Source organism: Pongo abelii, chromosome 13 (assembly GCF_028885655.2).
Source record: "Pongo abelii isolate AG06213 chromosome 13, NHGRI_mPonAbe1-v2.0_pri, whole genome shotgun sequence".
Taxonomy (NCBI): domain Eukaryota; kingdom Metazoa; phylum Chordata; class Mammalia; order Primates; family Hominidae; genus Pongo; species Pongo abelii.
In genome coordinates this window covers 20,904,776-20,927,006 of record NC_071998.2, presented here as the reverse complement: position 1 = coordinate 20,927,006, position 22,231 = coordinate 20,904,776, and the positions used below count along the sequence as shown (strand labels likewise).

The following is a 22,231-nucleotide window of genomic DNA, read 5'->3' as shown; positions in this document are numbered from 1 at the left end:
TAACAGGCTGGCCATGTCGCTGGTTTGCAAATGGTGAGCAGTTTCGGAACTGTGGCCCTAGCTGGTAGAGCAGGTGTTTAACTTAATATTTAATGCAGCATATATATCCTTCTCTAATGAGATCTTCCCTGAGCAGCCCGGAGTGTGAGGGTTGAGATAAAGCAGCACAGAAACCATCTGTCCCCCAGACCCCAGGTAGAGCCCTGGGCCAGGCTCACCATCCAGCTGGGCACCTACAGCACTCCAGGCTTTGTGGGGAGTGGAAAAGGAGAGAGGTGGGGCTGGAAGGTTCTGACTGTCCCTTGAAGAGCTCCGCACTGTGTCAGCACATCCACTAACACAGGTGGAGTTAGATGAATGCCATGTGGTGAAACAGAGCCCCCCACCCCCCAACAGCTCCTGGGGGCATTCCTTCAAGGTGTTTAACAGTTTTCAACGGGGTCGGTAACTGCACCTCCACAGGGTGTTTTGAAAATCCATGGGGGCTTCTCCCTGCCTGAGGGGTGTTACTGCCTTGCGGTGCAAGAATCCCACACAGTGAAGACTTTTTCTCCATCCTTCACAACTTTCCTGTCCTGCCAAACATTCAGGTAGGTGAGAAATCTGTTTACAAGTATTTGAATCTAGAACTGAACTTCATTTACATATAAATGTGAACTTGCAATGTCCATGGTCTTAATATACCCTGAATTTTCTAGGAATGCAACTACCATGTAAATGGAGCAAAGCTTGTACTTTGTTTTACTTGGAACTTTGCCAAGGGTTCCTCACCTATTTGTAAAATCACGCTGGCAGCATGAGTTAGTGTTAGTCCCTAGTCCATACCTGTGTGTAAGGCTATGTCTGGGGCTGTTGCATTCACCGTGATTCTGTGCACAGGGAAAGCCCTGGACACCTTCATTATGTCTTGCAGTTTAAACATACAGAGTATTTACATATCAAAGTACGTATTATTTAATTATACACAACTTTGCTTTCATCACATTTACCTCATAGGGCATTGTTTTGATTTTATTTGAAATTAGTTGTGAAGACAGACCTACATTCTTAATGAACATAATTTCAGGAGAGTAAAGGGGCACTGTGAATATATGCTATCCCAAGGGGATGCTGGGTGGAACTAGGTGGAGAACTCGACTGCAGTGCATCCCTACGACAGCATCATAATGCCCCAAAAAGCAGAGGAAAGGGCTCAAAGCTCTCCCACCGGATCTTCACATACAAGCATCTGTGTGTCTATCCTTTATATTTTTTCATACAAATGAAAAACTTTCATTGTTCATATAAATAAAATACTTAAATACTTAATATTTACTTAAAAGTATATCTTAGACACTTATTTACATCGGTACAGATAGTTCTATTTAATTCTTTTTAGTGGCTGCATAGTATTTTATTGTGTGAAAGAGACATAATTTATTTAACCAGCTCCTATTCATGGATGTTGCATTGTCTGTTTTTATTTACCACTATAAATAATTCTGTAAGGATTATACATATATAGATATCATTGTGCATTTATGTGAATATACCTATGACATAAATTCCTAAAAGTACATATAAAAGTTCTGAGTCAAGCAAGTAAACATGTGCATTTAAAATTTTGATAGATCCCATTCCAGTACGTGTAGCTCTAAAAAAAGAAAAGTGATTGATATTGCCAAGTTTCCCTCCCAAAGAGATTGCATCAATGTATGCTCTTATAACAGTGTGTGAAAATATACGTTTCTCATACTATCTCCAACCCTGAACTTTAATCTTTGTTAAGATGTTTTTAAGTGTCTCATGATTGTTTTAATTTACAGTTTTAAAGTTATGAGTCAGGCGAACACGTTTTCATATACTGTTGGGCATCCACATTTTTTCCCAATGAAAAGATGTTCAGGTTGAACAAAACTTTAAGAAAAAATAATCAGTAGAAAAAAGTGGGCAAAGGATTTTTTTCTTATTCATTTTTAAAAGCTCTTTGTATATTGAGGAAATTAGCTTTTTATCATCTGTCTTGTACACTTTTTTTTTCATTTTGTTCTTTGTCTTTTGGGTGTTCTTCCATATACATACAAAAGATTTAAATGTTTAATACTTAAATTTATTTCTTTTGTCTCTTGCATTTGGAATATAGTTTAAAAAAGACTTTTCCCACTCTAAAATTAAAAAAAAATTTCCAGGCCAGGCACAGTTGCTCACTTCTGTAATCCCAGCACTTTGGGAGGCCAAGGTGAGAGAATCACTTGAGCCCAAGAGTTCAAACCCAGCCTGGGCAACATAGGGAGACCCTGTCTCTACAAAAATAAAAAAAATTACCAGGATGTAGTGGTGCGTGCCTGTGGTCCCAGCTGCTTGGGAGGCTAAGGTGGGAGGATCACTAGGAGGTTGAGGCTGCAGTGAGCCATGATCGCACCACTGCACTCCAGCCTGGACAACAAAGTGAGATTGAAAAAAAAAATCCCTTGAGGTTTTTTTTTTGTTTATTTTATTATGACTTCATTTTTGATATTTAAAGGTTTTGTTCCACCTGAATTTTATTTTAATATAAAGAGTGAGGAAGGTATTCAACAGGCCCAATTGTCTCAACATCATTAACTAAATGATTTATCTTTTTTTCTACTGATTTCAAATGCTGCATTTGTGAATGCCCAAGTATATTTGGACCTATTTCTGAATTTTCTATGTTGTTCCTTTTGTCTGTTTACTCCAGTTTCAGTAACAAACAGTTTTAGTTATTGTAGCTTTATCAGATATTTTAAAATATGCTAAGACTTTTACTCATTTCTCTATGTTAAAATTTTTCTAGCTATCACTGAGTGTTAATTTATCTATTATTCAGCATCATTTTGATAAAGTCAAAAGAAATCTGTTGGTATTTTGATAGAAATTATTTTGAATTAATAGGTTACTTTGGAGGAGTTGGCATTTTGCGATATTTAGTTTTTTATCCAAGAATAAACTACATCTCTTCATTTATTCTATTATGACCCTTAAGGGAGTTTTAAACTTAAGTTTATTCCCAGGTGTTTTATATATATATATATATATATAGTTATAGTTAGTGGGGTCTTCTCTTTTATTATGTTTTCTCTTTTTTTGAGACAGAGTCTCATTACATCATCCAGGCTGGAATGCAGTGGTGTGATCTCGGCTCATTGCAACCTCCATTTCCTAGGTTCAAGTGATTCTTGTGCCTCAGCCTCCCTAGTAGCTGGGACTACAGGTGTGCACAACCATGCCTGGCTAATCTTTGTATTTTTTGTAGAGACAGGGTTTCACCATGTTGGCCAGGCTGATCTCAAACTCCTGACCTCAAATGATCCGTCTGCCTTGGTCTCCCAAAGTGCTGGGATTACAGGCGTGAGCCACTGCATCCAGCTCTTTTATTATGTTTTCTAGCTAACTATTGTTTACTTATAAGAATATATATTATATTGATAATTAGAATACTTCTAATATTTTTAAATTAAGCATAATTTTGACTTAGGCCTGGGATGTTTATATTTTTTCTGCTCTATAATGAGACTTTAAAATGGATAAATCAAAGTATAAACAGGTCTTTGGTCAAGGGTTTACTTTAAAACTCAATCCATGCCCAGACTTCCTGCCTGGGCCTAACAAAGAAGCCTTCTCCTGCAGACCCCAGGACAGCTAAGCCACTGAGCTGGTTCTTAGCACCAATCTTCTAGATCAGTTCAACTCAAATTCCTTGCCAGGCTTGTAAGATAAATAAGGAAGCAACTGAGTGGGGACCATGGGGCAGCAGCTACTGCTACTGAACCCATATCACCACGACCATGTGGGAATACGACCCAGTGTGGCCAAATTTTCCAGTTTTTGTAAGGGAATCCCAAAATCCAGACTTTCATTTTCTAAATATTGACTCAAATTTTTAAAAAGCTCTATGTAGCCCCAACTAAACATGTCTGTGGGCTAGATTAGCCCTTTGGCCAGCTGGCCACCAGTTGACCTTTTCTGTAGACAAGATTCTCAGAAAGACAACTATAGCCTCAACTTTTACAGGATTATTTTCTACCTAAAGAGGCATGTGCATAAATGGCAGGATGCCCAGCACACCTCGTTTTATTGTGTTTCACTTTATTGTACTTCACAAATATTGCATTTTTTTACAAATGGAAGGTTTCTGGCAACCCTGTGTCAAGCAAATCTATCAGTGCCATTTGTCCAACAGCATGCGCTCACTTCCTGTCTCTGGGTCACATTTTGGTAATTTTTGCAACATATCACAGTTTCTCATTATTATTATATCTGTTATGGTGATCTGTGATCAGTGATCTTTGATATTACTATCCTAATTGTTTTGAGGAGCCACAAGCTGTGCCCATATAAGATGGAAAACTTCCAATAAATGCTGTGTGTGTTCTGACTGCTCACCACTGACTGGCTGTTCCCTCATCTCTCTTCTTCTTCTAGGGCCTCCCTATTCCCTGAGAGACATCAATACTGAAATTAGGCCAATTAATAACCCTACAATGGCCTCTATGTGTTCAAGTGAAAGGAAGAGTCACGTACCTCTCACTTTTAATCAAAAGCTAGAAATGATTAAGCTTAGTGAGGAAGGCATGTCAAAAGCTGAGACAGGCCAAAAGCAAAGCCTCTTGCACCAAACAGCCAAATTGTGAATGCAAAGGAAAAGTTGTTGAAGGAAATTAAAAGTGCCATTCCAGTGAACACATGAATGATAAGCCTTATTGCTGATATGGAGAAAGTTTGAGGGGTCTGGATAGAAGCTCAAACCAGGATGGGCATGGTGGCTCACACCTGTAATCCCAGCACTTTGGGAGGCAGAGGTGGGAGGACTGCTTGAGCCTAGGAGTTTGAGAACAGACTGGGAAACATAGAAAAACCCTGTCTCTACAAAACATTTAAAAATTAGCCAGGCATGGTGGTGCATGCCTGTAGTCCCTGCTACTCAGTAGGCTGAGGTGGGAGAATTGCTTGGGTCCAGGAGGTCAAGACCAGTGAGCCATGACTGCACCACTGCACTCCAGCCTGGGTGACACAGTGAGACCCTGCCTCAAAAAAAAGAAGAAGATGATCAAACCAGCCACAACATTCCCTTTAACAAAAGCCTAATCCAGAGTAAGGCACTAACTCTCTTTAATTCTAGGAAGGCTGAGAGAAGTAAGGAAGCTGCAGAAGAAAAATTAGAAGCTAGCAGAGATTGGTTCATGAGGTTTATGGAAAGAAGCCATCTCCATAACACAAAGGTGCAAGGTGAAGCAGCAAGTGCTGATGTAGAAGCTAAGATCAAGCTAAGATCATTGATGGAGGTGACGACACTAAACAACAGATTTTCGATATAGACCAGTCTCATACTGAAAAAAGATGCCATCTAGGACTTTCATAGCTAAAGAGGAGAAGTCAATGCCTGGCTTCAAAGAACAGTCTGACTCTGTTGTTAGGGGCTAATATAGCTGGTGACTTTAAGTTAAAGCCAATGCTCCTTTATCATTAAAAAAATTCTTGAGTCCTTGGAGAATTATACTAAATCTACTCTTCCTGTGATCTGTAAGTGGAAAAACAAAGCCTGGATAACAGCACATCTGTTTATGGCATGGTTTACTGAATATTTTAAGCATACCATTGAGACCTACTGCTCAGAAAAAAAAGATTCTTTTCAAAATATTAATGCTCATTGACAATGCACCTGGTCACCCAAGAGCTCTGATGGAGATGTACAAGGAGATGAATGTTGTTTTCATGCCTGCTAACACAGCATCCATTCCGTGGCCTGTGGATCAAGGAGCAATTTCAACTTTCAAGTTGTCTTATTTAAGAAATACATTTTGTAAGGCTATATCTGCCAGAGAGAGTGATTCTTCTGATGGATCTGGGCAAAGTATATTAAAAACATTCTGGAAAGAATTCACTATTATAGATACCATTAAGAATATTCACAATTCGGCTGGGCACGGTGGCTCACGCCTATAATCCTGGCACTTTGGGAGGCTGAGGCGGGTGGATCATGAGGTCAGGAGTTCAAGACCAGCCTGGTCAAGATGGTGAAACTCCGTCTCTACTAAAAATACAAAAATTAGCCAAGTGTGGTGGTGGTGGTGCCTGTAATCCCAGCTACTCAGGAGGCTGAGGCAGAGAATTGCTTGAACCTGGGGGGCAGAGGTTGCAGTGAGCCCAGATCATGCCACTGCACTCCAGCCTGGGCAACAGAGCGAGACTCTGTCTCAAAAAAAAAAAAAAAAAAAAAAGAATATACGTGATTCACGGGAAAAGGTAAAAATATCCACATTTACAGGAGTTGGGAAGAAGTTGATTTCAGCCCTCATGGATGACTTCGAGGGCTGAAAATGACTCACTTCAGTGGAGGAAGTAATTGCAGATATGGTGGAAATAGCGAGAGAACAAGAATTAGAAGTGGAGCCTGAAGATGTACTGAATTGCTGCCATCTCATGATGAAACTTTAGTGAATAAGGAGTTGCTTCTTATGGATAAGCAAAGAAAGTGGTTTCTTAAGATGAAATCTACTCCTGGTGAAGATACTGTGAACATTGTTGAAATGCCAACAAAGGATTTAGAATATTCCATAAACTTAGTTGGTAGGGCAGTGGCAGGGTTTGAGAGAGCTGACTCCAATTTTGAAAGAAATTCTATGGTGAATAAAATGCTATCAAACAGCATCGCACGCTACAGAGAAATCTTTCATGAAAAGAAGAGTCAATTGATGCAGCAAACTTCATCATTGTCTATTTTAAGAAATTGCCACAGCCACCCCAATCTTCAGCAACCACCGTCCTGATCAGTCATTAGCCATCAACATCGAGGCAAGACCCTCCACCAGCAAAAAGATGACTCACTGAAGGCTCAGATGATTACCAGCATTTTTTAGCAATAAGTATTTTTAAATTAAGGTATGTGTCTTTTAAAAAGCATAATGCACACTTACTAGACTACAGTACTGGTTGAGTATCCCTTATCCAAAATGCGTGGGACCAGAAGTGTTTCAGATTTTGGATTGTTTTGGATTTTGGAATATTTGCTTTATGTTTACCAGTTCAACTCCTAATCTGAAAATCCAAAATTTGAAATGCTTCAATGAGCATTTCCTGTGAGCATCATGTCATACTCAAAAAGTTTCAGATATTGGAGCATTTCAGATGCTCAACGTGTATAGTATAGACATAGCTTTTTTTTTTTTTTTTTTTGAGACAGAGTTTTGCTCTTGTTGCCCAGGCTGGAGTGCAATGGCGTGATCTTGGCTCACTGCAACCTCCGCCTCCCAGGTTCAAGCAATTCTCCTGCCTCAGCCTCCCAAGTAGCTGGGATTACAGGCATGCACCACCACGCCCAGCTAATTTTGTATTTTTAGTAGAGACGGGGTTTCACCATGTTGGCCGGGCTGGTCTAGAACTCCTGACCTCAGGTGATCTGCCCTCCTCGGCCTCCCAAAGTGCTGAGATTACAGGTGTGAGCCACTGTGCCCAGCCAGACATAGCTTTTATACGCACTGGGAAACCAAAAAATGTGTGTGACTCACTTTACTGAGATATTTGCTTTATTGCAGTATCCTGGAACCAAACCCACAATGTCTCCAAGGTAAGCCTATAACATCTTCTTGTGATCTGCCTACCCAATCTTCTCATAAACTCCGATCCCAGTAACAAACCCTCCTTTCTGCAGAACAGTCTCCTCTGGGATCTCATTTGATCCTTACCTGGAGCCTGAGAGACCAGGACCCTTTTACAGATGGAGAAACAGAGGCTCAGAGATGTATCCAGAGTCAGACAGCAAGGCAGTGACCTTGCTGGATGAGCCCCAGCTGATCTGTGTGGCAGCGTGGCCAACAGCACGGTCCCTGGCATTCAACTGCAACTCCACTGCTCACCAGCTGTGATCTCGACAAGCCACTCAACTGCCCCAAGCCTCAGTTTCCCTATTTGTGAAATGGACATGATCATAACGGTCCCACCTCCCAGGGTTCCTCTGAAGGTAAAGTGAGTTCACTTAGCACAATGCCTGGTTCTCAGGAAGTGCTCAGTGAAGTGCCAGTTTCTATTATTGTTCGCTAATCCAGGTTTCTTTGCACTCTGCCATGCCCACCTCTATAATTATTTGTAGTTCCTTGAAAAAGAGGAAAAAAGGCCCAGGATCTAGGAGCCAGAGGGCCAGCTCTAACTCCCCCTTACCCCTTATGCTGGGCAAGCCACCGCCCCTCCCTGAGACTTGGTTTCTGTGTCTGTGAAATGGGAGTGCCTTCAGAGGTCTTGTCATGGATTCTTGTGACACCAGGGGAGGGGACCTCCTCGGACACCTGTGGGGTCAGCAAAGGCTTACTCCAGCTGGGCTCCCCAGCTCCCTGCCCCTTGCTAACATCTCCCACCTCAGGCCTGGGTGCACTCCAGGCTCTTGGCCCACCTCAGGTGGATGGGAGACAAAGTCACTCTTGCCACCTGACTGGCCCCTACATGGTGCTCAGAGCTGCAAATAGGGCCCTTGTCTTCTGCCTGAGCCTCAGTGCTGACCCTTCAGCCCAGGTCTTGGAGCTGGGCCCTCCCTATCTTGCTGCTTTGGCCTAAGTGACCCCCTCCACTGTTCTAACCCAAGTCTAACCCAGCTTCCCTGATGCACCCACAGTCCACCTGCATATCTACGAGTCCCGTGTCACTGTCACTATTCACTGTGCCCTGCCTACCAGCCCACATGGGCATCCTGCTACCTCAAACCAGACCCACGGCTCTGGCCCAAGTGTGGCCCGCCAGCCCCTCGTCTATTTGTGCAGTACCCAGGAGGGCCTCCTGCCTGCCCATTGGACAACCAAGAGCTGGCAGCTGAGTCTGTCCACATGGAGTCGGCTCCACGTTATCCCAGCACAGCTGGGCCAGGGGTCTGCCCGTCCTGGCCCGCACATCCAGCCCTTCTGCAGCAGCAAGCCAGCAAGCGCCATGGTGACCTGCCACAGGGAGAGGGTTCTCAGAAGAATCCTAACAGCTACATGTATTGGGTGCTTACCGTGTGCCAGACGAAGAGTCCAAGCACCTTCCACATATGAACAAATTAATCCTCACAACAGCCCTCTGGGGTAGGTGCTAGCACTAGTCCCGCTGTGCAGCTTAAAGCCACAGCCCACAACGCATACATGACTCACCCAAGTCTGCACAGCTAGTAAATGGCATGATCAAACTCAACAGTGCACCTCCAGGACCCACACTCCCAATCTCTACACAGACAGCTAAAGAGAGTCTGGCCCTGGGACTTCCAGAGGGCAGCAGCTTGGCATCCGCCAAGCACCTTCCAGCCTAAGCCACCTACCATTCTTGACTCAGATTCTGCCTGCCAACAACAATCTGCAAGGAATCCCATTCCTCCTTGAGGTTGGTGCCCACCAGGGTGGCCTTTCTCGTGAAAGAAATAAACCCTAGGCCTCTCAACACTCAGCCCCACCCACGGGGGCCCCTCTGGCATGAGGTTTCCTGCCCCCTGCCCCAAGTTCCCTCCAGCCCACAGTCCATTTTGCATTTGTTCTCCCCGGCTTTGTTGGAACCATATCCAGCCATGTCTCATCACAGCTGCAAGCCTGGCCCCAGCACCTGACCTGTTCCCAGGCCTCATAACCTCGTTAAAACAAAATTGGCCGATCACATCCAAACACACCAAGAAGCCACTCTTCCCACCACACACTCCTATCTCTCTCTCCCTCCCTCACTCATCCCCCATGCCCCAGGTGCCCTCACCTGTCACAATGGGGTAGGACTGCGGGCCTGGCACACTGCTCCCGATGTCAGCAGGGGTGGGGCTGGCCAGATTGGCCTTCATGTCGTCCAGCCCACCAGCCAGCGAGGCCATGGCTGAATACTCTGTGGTCTGAAAGAAGAAACAGAGACGTCTCAGCACCAAGACTCCACAGTACCTTAGTCAAATGCCAACTCCACGTTCTGAGCTCAGCCACCAAGCTGAGTTAGTCCATGCCTGTGCCGAGGCCCACAAGGGACTCATGAACACCTCCAGTGTTGAAAGGGCAGAGTCAGCTTGGTGGAACAAGACAGTTGTCCAGAATCAACAATTCTTCCCAGGAGAGGAGGTGAGCAGGATTCAGTGCAACTTCACAAGAATCCAAACTTTGCTCCCTCTGGCCTGCATGTTGCCCTCACCCAGCTCCAGTTGGCCAGAGACCCCACACTCCTCAGCGCAGGGATGGAGGGTCCGTAACCAAAAGCAAGGCAGAAATAAGTGTCTTCTTGCCAAGAGAATGGAAACAATGGTTTCTGATTTCTGTGCTCTTAAACCACAAAGGTAGAATCACAGAAACAAGGGTTAAGAGGAATCTGGGAGATCATCCAGTCCAAATCCTCATTGCACAGATGAATAAACTGAGGCTCAAGGGGAGGAGGGCTTTACCCACCATCAACAGGGAAGAATACCAATTGGGGTAGGTCACCATGAATTCCCACCCTAATCCAATATGGCAAACTAACTGAGCCACCATTTGGCAAGTGTTTTTGAATTCTAGAAGCAGGTAAACACCTATATGCTGAAAACCACGGGGTGCACATATCTAATTTACCAAGTCCACACCAACCATGTGTATTTAGCCCATGAGTCATGCTCCTTTCTTTAAGCCATTTCACGAAATCAGAGTTTGCAATCAGTCATTTCCTTGTCATCCAAGCCACTGTCAGAATAGTCTCCAGAGAAGGCAGCAAAGGCACCAACCTGGATCTTTCAACCAAAGGATAGACTAAATTATAAGCATGAGTGACAAGTCTCTTCCTCCCACCCCACCCCAGGGCCTATTTTCAGGTAAAGAAAATATATGCGGCTGGGTGCAGCGGCTCATGCATGTCATTCCAACACTTTGGGAGGCCAAAGTGGGTGGATCATCTGAATCTAAGAGTTCAAGACCACCTTGGGAAACATGGTGAAACCCTGTCTCTACAGAAAATACAAAAATTAGCCAGGTGTGGTAGCTTTCACCTGTAGTCCCACCTACTCAGGAAGCTGAGGAGGGAAGATTGACTGAGCCCAGGAGATCAAGGCTGCAGTAAGCCATGATCATGCCACTGTACTCCAGCTTGAGTGACAGAGCAAGACTCTGTCAAAAAAAAGAACGAAAGAGGAGGAAGGAAGGAAGGAAGGAAGGAAAAGAGAAAGGGAGGGAGGGAGGAAGGAAGGAAAGAAAGAAGGAAGGGAGAGAAAAAGAAGGAAGGGAGGGGAAGAGAAGGAAGGAGGGAGGGAGGGAAAGAGAAGGAAGGGAGGGAGGGGCAGAGAAGGGAGGGAGGGAGGGTGGAAGGAAGGAAGGAAGAAAGGAAGGGAGAGAAAGAGAAGGAAGGGAGGGAAAGAGAAGGAAGGAGGGAAGGAGGGAGGGAGAGACGGAGGGAGGGAAGGGGGAGGGAAAGAGAAGGAAGGAAAGAAGGGAGGGAGGGAGGGAGGGAGGGTGGAGGGAATTTGCAAACACTTAAGCCAACAAATTTGTTTGTGCATGTGAAGATTTTATGTGGGGAGTTTCCTCCAGGACCCTGGCATTGCTGATGGAGGACACACTCATGTTGGTCCAGGGTTATGTCCTTGTCAAGGAGGGACACAGAAGCAAGCAGTCTTCTGGAAGGAGCTGCAGGCACCCTGAGTAAAATGAGGAGGACTGAGCCACTGGGAGGGAAACCAAAGGAGCCACTGGGTGGCAGGCAGAAGGGGCTGGGACTCAGGCACATTCCTGGTGTCTTTCCCTTCAAATCAGAGATTACTTCCTGGGCAGCTAAAGTTTCAACTGGGGGTAATGGCAGCAGTGAGTCCAGGAGGTGCTGCAGGCCCAGGCTCTAGATGATTCGTGCTAAGGACAGCATGTCCAGAGTTCCCCAGGGCTCTTTGATGCTCATCCATCAAAGCCTGGTTCTGAAACATGTGGAGAAGAGTACAGGCCCAAAGCAAGCCCAGGTCCTTCTAAGGGAGAAGAACAAGGCCAGGGGGACAGGCTTACCAGGCATCAGGAATCGCTATAGAGCTACAGTAATTAAGACAGGGTGGTATTGGCACAGGCGTAGATAAATAGACCAATGAAACAGAATCCAGTCCAGACCCTGGTCCGTGCACATATGGAACCGTGATATATGAAGGAGATGGTTTACAAATCAGCAGGAAAGGATGGGGTCTTTAATAAACAGAGCAGGGGTAACTGGTTATCCATTCAGAAACAGGAGAAAAAAGAAATTGGATCTTCACACCAGACACAAAAATCAATTCCAGGTGGATTAGAGACCTAAATGTGGAAGGCAAAGGCATTTAACGTGGCCAGCTCTAGTTCCATCCAAAAATCCTTGGGAACAAGTCTGCCCTTCATGGAAGGAGGAGTGCCTTTTCTGGCCTGGGATGCTCACACAGGGTTCCTGCTCACTGTGGGGTTAGTGGTGGGACCCAATCATCCTGCTGCCCTATCTCAGTGACTCCTCCTCCAAGAAGTCTTTCATGACCACTATTCCCCAGGAAGTGTGAGTCCCACCCTCATTCTACTGGCCCCACCAAGTGGTGCCAGAACAATAACAACCATAGTCTTCACAATTGCATCAAAATCTCACACTCACTGAGCATTCACTCTGTACCAGGAGCTTTAGCTGTACTATCCCATTTAATCCTCACAGTCACCCCTTGAAGCAGGCTCTGTGACATCCCCATTTTACAGATGAAGAAACTGAGGCTTTTATGATAGCACAGGAATGACTTGCCTAACTAAGTTCATACAGCTTCTAGGTGCCCAAGCCAGGATTCAAACCTGGGTCCCTCTGACTCCAAAACCTTGACAATGACCCTAATGATCTTTATACTGTGAGTACCTGATCCATTAAAACACAGTGAAATCAACTTGCTGGTCCCAACATTTTTATAAATGAAATTGAAAAAAAAAATCCAAGGGTCTCCCACATAGAAAGGATAAGTCCTGTTTTGTGAATCTTTGTTTCCCATGTCAGTGGGTATGTGTGTACAAGGTAGAGATTAAGATGTATTTCTTGCTATAGGTCACAGCCAGCAAAGTTTGGAAAATACTGCTTCATTCCATGCAGCAAGAGCTATTGGAAAAAGGTTGCTGTCTAGACTTCCTCTTCTGTAGAACAAGACTTGGTCGTGGCATTAGCCTCCTAATTTTCTAAGAATGAATTGGGCATGAATTTAGAATTCCACTCACTGGAAGCAACTCCTTCAGTTCATTGCTGTGTGCAAAGACGGCAGGTCAAAATGCCTCTGACAAGGGTCTTTTCCTGGATGGCATCTTCTAGAGTTTCTGGGCCCCCAGGGGTAGGTCCCGGTTCCTCCCTCCTCTCTGTGTTCCTGAATGCCCTAGTGAAGGCCTGAGCATAGTGGGCGTGCGTTCATTTAACTTTTACTGAGCCCTGTTGTGTGCAATATGATGTGTGAAGACCAGACACACTCTTTGACCCTCACCCACAAACCCCAAGAGAAGACACACTGGCCCAGAAATTCCATCCAAGAGGGACAAGAGCACAGAGTCATTAATGTATATGGGGTGTGAAGTGGTCAGGAAGGGTTTCTTGATGCAGGCTGTATTTAACCTGGGAGTGAACAATCCCTAACTCCCAAGACTGAGAACAGCCGAAGTCAGGCTCAGAGGTAACAGGACAGGAGTGACCCAGAAACGGCACATGCAATAGTTAGAGGGGGTGCAAGTACAAAGGGGAACGATGGAACAGTAGACTAGCTGGAACTCGATTGTGAGGGGCTTGCACAATGAACACTGGGTGAATGAAGGAAGGAGTGCTCTTCCTAGGGCCAGGCAGCATCCCAGCCAAGAGTCAGCATTCCTGCACCCCTCCCCAGCCCACCCTGGGGCCTGGCGCATTCCTAGACCTCAGCCTCTTCTCTCTGACATGGGCTGGGCTTCTGGGTCTGCAAGGAAAAGCCTTTATTTCCCCCAAGAAAGTAGAGCCAACCTGGGTTTAAAAGAATCACAAAAAGGGTGGTCGACAGGGATATATCCTGCCTCTTAACATATTTAATTTCCAGATGAAAGAGGCTTATTTTGCTATTTGATTTTTGTTTTAGTCAACAAATTCAGTATCAAACAAAGCTCGTTCAGCCACTTCAAAAGTTAGGTTTGGATCATCTTTTTCAGACAAGAAATCTTCAACTTATGTTATACATGCAGTGGGAGGTCCGAAAATCCAGGCATCCAACCACCACTGGCTCCCAGAAAGCAAAGCAAACCTCCCTATGAGCCAGGCCCTGGGGGACAGCGGGACACTCGGAAACGAGTCCTTAGCTGCACTTCACCATCTGTGCCTTTCCTTTCCCTTTTTTTTTTTTTTTTTTTTTTTTTGAGACAAAGTCTTGCTCTGTCACCCAGGCTGGTGTGCAGTGGCACGATCTTGGCTCACTGCAACCTCCGCCCCCCGGGTTCAAGCGATTCTCCTGCCTCAGCCTCCCAAGTAGCTGTGATTACAGACACATGCCACCACACCCAGTTAATTTTTTGTATTTTTAGTAGAGACAGGGTTTCGCCATGTTGGCCAGGCTGGTCTTGAACTTCTGGCTTCAAGTGATCCACCTGCCTTGGCCTCCCAAAGTGCTGGAATTACAGGCATGAGCCACTGCACCCAGCCATCTGTGCCTTTCACCATCACCACCTTGCAGGGCTTGCCCAGAGCCCAGCCTCTCTTCTTTGGTGGGATTCCCTCAGTTCTCACTCTGCTCCTGCATGAGCCAGGGGAAGCTGTCATTTAGTTTTGGTGTTTAATTGTTCCCTAAGTCCTCATCGCTGTTTGTCCTTTTGAGGTGTCTGTGATTTTTAAAGGCAACTGCATTCTCCCTAATCTCTTGGGTTCCCTGGAACATTGCTACACCACAGCTCCTCAGCCATTCCAGACACTGTCCTACCTCCGCCTGGAGGGTCCGTCTCACTCCATGACTTAGAGAACTCTTACATTATCCACAAGACCCAGTTCACATGTCACCTCCTTGGTGGAGCCATTCCTGAGCTCCACACTCCTACAAAGAAACAATCTCTCCCTTGTCTATGCTTCCATACTTGGTAGCTTTTTGCACAGACCTCCATTATCACCATGTAGAGTGGCTGTTTGTCGATCTCCCTCCAGGTTGCCTTGACAGTGTGGAACATGAAACATCCTTAGTGCCCACTAAGTGCTTGTTGAATGAATGAATGAATAATGGTTCAGTAGCATGTTATGAGCTACAACACTCAAAAATTAACTGGGAAGTGTTTGAACAAGAGCACTAAGTGATACACTAACATCCGCTGCCCTCCTTCCAAGTCTACCCCACATCAAGTCAGGTCACCAGAAAGCCACATCCCTATCCAACATATTAAAGCCCCCGGGTAGTGCTTTCACCAGTCTCTGATGGAATATCAGGGATTCAACACTTTTATGAGGCAAAAAAAGAAAACAGCCATAAAAAGAAGATTGTTTAAAACCTCTGGGAACACTGCCCACTAGAATATTCAAATTCCTTATCAATCCCACCTACAATTCAACACCAGTAAAGTTTTTCCCCTGGTGAGTCATTAGTCTGCCTCTGACTAAACAACAAGAACACTGGAAACCACTGCATATCTCTTTTGGCTTTGACTACCAGGAAACTCGGTCAAATTCAGTGTTCAACCACCAGAAGCACATCATTGCTGGCTCCTGGCACAATGATCTTCCCCTTTTCTCTATGTAATTTCTGAACTTTTTTCCCAAACTTAACTTAGATACACATAATTGCTTATTTTGCAGGTCACCTCAAGTTCTTTGTGAAAGTGAAGGCTGGGAAAGGTAAACTGACAGAAAAAGAAAGATGGAAGGAAGGAAAGAAGGAAGGAAGGATGAGAGAGAGAGAGAGAGAAAGAAAGAGAAGAGGAAAGGAATTCCTGGTGCCTCTTTTCCTGGTAACAATGGCATTCTAGTTCCATTTCTCACAGTTTTTTCGAAGCCAAAGGCTAAGTGGTGGGGTGCAAAGGTACACACACAGTCACAGATGTGTAAGTGTGTTGGTGCACCTACATACTTGGGTACATTGCCCCCCCCAACCCCAGCCCCTAAGAATCACAGGCAACAGCTGTGTTCTACATTTCCTACTTTTCTGAGCCCTTGGCGTTCTTTCTTAGGATGTCACTTTAGGTTTCTTCTCCCTCTTCATCAGGGCACCCTGGTGCTGTCCTTGACCATGACCCAGGAACAGAAATGAACTAAAGTCAGCAATTCACAGATTTCCCACTGCAATGCAACCATTGAGATAAAACTTCCTCTGCCTGCTGCCACAGAATCTTTTTCTTTTTGAGACAGAGTCTCACTCTGTTGCCCAGGCTGGGGTGAAATGGTGCAATCTCGGTTCACTGCAACCTCCACCTCCCTGGTTCAAGTGATTCTCCTGTCTCAGCCTCCTGAGTAGTTGGGATCACAGGCACCCGCCACCACGCCCAGCTAATTTTTGTATTTTGAGTAGAGATGGGGTTTCACCATGTTGGTCAGGTTGGTCTCGAACTTCTGACCTCAGATGATCCACCCACCTCAGCCTCCCAGAATGCTGGGATTTACAGGCGTGAGACACCACACCCAGCTGCCACAGACTCTTATAAGACCTCAAGGTCAAGACCGCCAGCCCAAAGTGTGTGCACCATCTTCACAGACACCATGTTCCAGATGATGGAACAGCTTGTCCTCTGAAATATCAGAACTATAATAGAAGGACAGTCACGGTCATCTTTCCCAACACAGAAAAACTGAGGTACAGGGATAGGGATGGATGTCTTTTTTTTTTTTTTTTTTTTTTTTTTTGAGACAAGGTCTTGCTTTCTCACCCAGGCTGGAGTGCAGTGTCACAATCATGGCTCACTGCTGCCTCAACCTCCCAGGCCCAAGCGATCCTCCCACCTCAGCCTCCCAAGTAGCTGGGACTACAGGCACATGCCACCACACCCAGCAGCTAATTATTTAATTTTTTGTAGAGATGGGGTTTCACCATGTTGCTCAGGCTGGTCTTGAACTGCTGAGCTCAAGTGATCCACCCACCTCAACCTCCCAAAGTGCTGGGATTACAGGCATGAGCCACTGCGCCTGGCCCTTAGTTCATTTTTATCTGCATCATTGATAGCCTTTGACTCAGTGGGGGAAAAAAGACTGAACCAGGAGTGATAACACAGGGTTTTTGTCCCAGCTCTGTCCCTTTCTCACTGTGTGGCTGTAGGTGAGCTGGGCCAGTTCTATGAATCTCATTTTCACCATGAGTAAAATGAAATTTTAATTCTAGTCCCTAGCTGCCTGCCTACCTCGACAATCATGAGAATCTGAGGGATAAGGAGAGGGACACCACTTTGGAAACTAAGCAATATGAGAGGTTCAGGAATTCTAGCAAGGGACTCAAGGAGGCACGTGCCCCAGGAGAGCGTGCACTGGGCATCATTTGGGTCCCTAGGAAATTACCTGGAAAAGGACTGCCTGGGGCTGCACCAAGTATTGTCTCATCAGCACGGGGCACCACTGCCATAGCATGGAGGAGAAAAGAAACACAGACACGTGAGAAGGAGGGCAGCACAAAAGAGGGCAGCGCATGGGGCAAGGCTGCAGGGCTGGTCACCTCAGATGGCCACCTGGGGCCAGGAGGCCTCCCTGTCACCTGCTGGGCTCCTGTAGGCTCACCGCCAGGCCACAGATATCCCTTGGGAGCTGGGCCAGAGCCAGGTCAACCACTCCCATTCTGAAGGACCAGACACCTGCCCACCTCTACATCTACCCAGAAGGAGGACAGAAGCTGGAGTGGGTGAGACGTGTCTCCAGGGCCTGGCTCCAGGGACTGAGGCTGAGCAGGCAGAGGGGTCTGTAAGCCCCTCCTTTCACTGGCCTCTGCTTCCCCACCTGTCTGAGGACTTTCACTGGAGGATCTCTAAGTCTCCTTCCACTGCTGATGCTCTTTGCCTCTATCACTGGCCACATGACAAAGTCTAGATTCCCTCTTCAACAAATGAATGGCAAGTCAAGAACAGAGAGATGGTGAACCTATAGGTTAAAGGAGGCTTAGAGACAAATCGATAGGTCACAATGTGGAACCTGATTCAAACAAACTGTAAAATAAATAATCATTAAACAACAAAAAACAAAAAACATGGCCAGGCGCGGTGGCTCACGCCTGTAATTACAGCACTTTGGGAGGCTGAGGTGGGCGGATCACCTGAGATCAAGAGTTTGAGACCAGCCTGGCCAACACGGTGAAACCCCGTCTCTACTATAAATAAAAAAATTAGCCAGCCGTGGTGGCGTGTGACTGCAGTACCAGCTACTCAGGAGGCTGAGGCAGGAGAATTGCTTGAACCCAGGAGGTGGAGGCTGCGCACTGAGCCGAGATCGAGCCACTGCATTCCAGCCTGGGCAACAGAGTGAGACTGCATCTCAAAAAAAAAAAAAAATCATAACATATAATGAGACAACTGGCAATGTGAGCACCAACTGAGTATTTGATGACATGAATGGATGTGCTAACTTTGTGGATGTGACAGTGGTATGGTTATGCTTTTTAAAAGGTCTTGTCTGGCTAGGCACTGGATTCACACCAGTAATTCCAGCATTTTGGGAGGCTGAGGCAGGAGGATTACTTGAGGCCGGGAGTTTGAGACAAGCCTGGGCAACATAACAAGACCCCATCTCCACAAAAAAATTAAAAATTAGCTGAGCATAGTGGCATGCCTGTAGTCCCAGCTGTTTTGGAGAATGAGGCAGGAGGATCACTTGAGCCCAGGAGGCTGAGGCCACAGTGAGCCTTGATCACACCACTGCACTCCAGTCTGGGCGACCTTGTCTCAAATAAATAAATTAATAAAAGATTGTGTCTTTTAAAGATTCATTCTAGAATATTTACAGGTGAAGTGACATAATGTCTGAAGTTTGTTGAAAAATAAAGTGCAGTTAATAAAATGTGGTATATCTACACAATGGAATACTATTCAACAGTGAAAAGGAGTGGAGTGCTGATACATGTTACAACATGGATGAACCTCAAAAGCATTATGCTAGGTGAAAAAGTCCAGACATTTAGGATAGCCCATAGAAATGCTAGAAGTGGCAAATCTACAGGCACAGAGCACAGATCCATGATTGGCTGGAGATGGGGGTGGGATCAGGGATTAACTCTAAACCAGCATGAGGGATCTTTCTGGAGTGATGAAACTATTCTAAAACCAAACTGTGGCGATAGTTGCATAACTCCTTAAATCTACTAAAAACTATTGATCCATTCACTTACAATGCGTGAACTTTATGATATAAAAATTATATTTCAATAAAGCCGTTAAAAAAGATAAGTGGAGTGTGTCGGGGGAGGGATATCAGTGCAACAATTGTCATAAGTAGAATCTGGGAGAGGGGTGCTTGGAGGCTGATTAAATTACTCCAAGTCTACTTTGAAAGTCTCCATAATTATGGCTGGGCACGGTGGCTCACACCTGTAATTCCAGCACTTTGGGAGGCTGAGGCAGGTGGAGTACCTGAGGTCAGGAGTTCAAGACCAGCCTGGCCAATATGGTGAAACCCCATCTCTACTAAAAACACAAAAATAGTCAGGCTGTGATGGTGGGCACCTACTCAGGAGGCTGAAGTGGGAGAATTGCTTGAACCCCCGAGGCAGAGTTTGCAGTGAGCCAAGATCGCACCACTGCATTCCAGCCTGAGTGACACGGGGAGACCCTGTCTCACAAAAAAAAAAAAAAAAAAAGGAAAAAAAGAAAGAAAGTCTCCATAGTTAAAATAAATAAAGTTAAACCACACATATTTGACTCATGGCACCACCTGCCACTGCTCATCAGCCATCCAACAAATACCTGTGGAATAACAAGAGAACGCAAGAGGCCAAGGACAGCCAGGAGCTTGCTCTCTCGCCTCCTCTTCCTGGCGCCCTGCCCTGCTCCTTGAAGGCCATCATCCCTGCATCTTCAGGGATGCCAAAGTTCCAAACACAAGAAGTCTAAGTCCTCTTGCCTGCCTAGCACTTTCCAACTTGCAAAGTCCTTGCAGGTCGGTGGTGCCCCGGGAGTCCTGGGATGTGGATAGATGCAGAACTAGAGCTCAGAGAGGGAAGCCCTGCTGCCCACCCCGTGTGCAGCGCTGATCCCCTACCTGGAAGCAGAGTTAGAGTTGGAGGGGACTTTACTGCCACCCCTGAAGGTACAGCTCAGACGCTCCTCCATGAAGGGCCCTGGCCACACACCCACTATCCTCCTCCAGCTTGGGAAAGAGCACTGAATCTGCAAGGAGGAATGCCCTGCGTTCTTTAAACCTGGACACACAAAACTCCACCTGGCAAAGTGAATGTTAAGGAGTAGTTCTGCCTTAATTACAATGGATCTGATGGGCTGGCAAGGAACCTGGAGACCTGGCTGTGCCCTGGACTTCCATGCAACCAGGGCCAGACCCTCCCCTTGCCAGGCCTCAGTGACTCCATCTGTCATGAGGGAGATGGACCAAATCCATTGGGGCCCTTCTGGCTCACTAAAGTCTGTGCCCACCAATATGGGGTCCTCACTCTGTGGAATGGGGTTCGCCTTGATATGGCCCGAGGAAGGGCTTAGGTTGCCTCTGTGGGCTGGTGAAGATGTTGCCCGTTTGACCTCAGATCCCTGAATCCAGAGGCCTGACAGCAACCAGGGGAGGCAGCGTGGGTGAGGAATTCCACCGGGTCTGGGGCCAGGAGAACAGACTTCAAGCCTGACACGGCCAAGTCTGTGCTGCGTGAAACCAGGCCAGGCACCTCTCACTCTTGGCACCTTTTCTCATTTGTAAGGGGGATATGTGACCTACCTCACAAGGTTGTGAGAAAGCCCAGAAGAGAGATTGGAATAAAGCCCCGAAGAGCAGGCCTTTTGCGTTTCAGTTTTTGAGTCCCCAGTGCCAGACTCATAAATAAATACTTCGAAAATGTCTACTGAAAAAACAGCAGGAGGAATCCTTGCAGTGGTAGAAATAGCCTGTATCTTGGACTCAATGTCTATCAGTGTCAATTTATTGTACTATAGTTTTATAAGACGTTATTGTGGAGGGAAACTCGGTAAAGGGTGTATAGGAGCCCTCTGTATTATTTCTTACAACTGCATATGAATCCACAGTTATCTCAAAATAAAAAGTTTAATTGAATGATGCTTGCAAAAGTACTCCATAATCTACAAAGTGCTACCATTAATATTAACTAGGGGGATGTACTACAAAGGATGTTGAAGGGCCTTCCTCTTCCAGGAAGCCCTCACGGATTTCCCCTTCTCTGTGTTCCTAAAACAGCTGAGTGTGCTTCTCTCTGCCACAGCACTTATTATTCTGCATTACATGTTTAACCGTTTAGGGACATCATCCCCCAGCTAGAGTGTGAGCTTCATAAGGATGAGACTGTGTCTCCCTCATCTTTGTGGCAGCAGCTCTTGGCCCAGTGCCCAGCTCTGAACAGATGTGACATAAATGCCTGTGGAATCAAATGAACTGGGACAGGTACCATGGCCTGGCTCTTCCAACGGTGCCAGAGGTGCTTCCCAGGGTCACTGAGAGGATAAGTGATGTCAAGTTGCTTTTATTCATCAGAGGTTGCCATGGACGTGGGCCAAACACGCTCTTTATTCATTTGTTTCTCCAGAAATGTACTCACGGCCTGGGTCAAAATGGTTTGCAGCAGGCCAGGCATGGTGGCTCACGCCTGTAATCCCAGCCCTTTGGGAGGCCAAGGCGGGCAGATCATCTGAGGTTGTGAGTTTGAAACCGGCCTGATCAACATGGAGAAACCCGTGTCTACTAAAAATACAAAATTAGCCGGGCATGGTGGTGCATGCCTGTAATCCCAGCTACTCGGAAGGCTGAGGCAGGTGAATTGCTTGAACCTGGGAGGCGGAGGTTGCAGTGAGCAGAGATTGTGCCATTGCACTCCAGCCTGGGCAACAAGAGCGAAACTCCATCTCCAAAAACAAACAAACAAAAAAATGATTTGCAGCAGAATTGAAGGGCTTCCAAGAAGAGATCTATAAAGTTTCAGTGACTCATCTCCCCCTGTTCTGTTTACAGCCTGCCAGGCCCCCCTCAGGCACACCCCCAGACAGGTTCCGAGGTGGTGGTGGGTACCAGCAGGGGAAGCCCAGGGAGGCCACCAAAGTCAGACAACGTAACTTCTGTCTGAGAGCAACTTTTCAGCAATGACTAATCAGAAGGCCCTTTTCTTCCCCTGTCCTCTTACGGAATTTTAGTAAGCCCCAAATCTCAGGGCCTAATGGAGCTCAGGAGTACTGTAGGCTGATCTTTA

At 46.0% G+C, this 22,231-nt stretch overlaps 1 protein-coding gene across 1 annotated transcript in view; it reads right to left on the bottom strand.

The window, feature by feature from the left end:
- The window catches only part of PAX5 (paired box 5), a 201,499-nt gene that overhangs the window by 79,866 nt on the left and 99,402 nt on the right, over window positions 1-22,231 (bottom strand). The window contains exon 7 of the mRNA XM_002819613.6: window positions 9,700-9,829. Within this exon, the coding sequence (XP_002819659.1) occupies window positions 9,700-9,829 (130 nt within the window). The remainder of the gene's footprint in view (window positions 1-9,699; window positions 9,830-22,231) is intronic.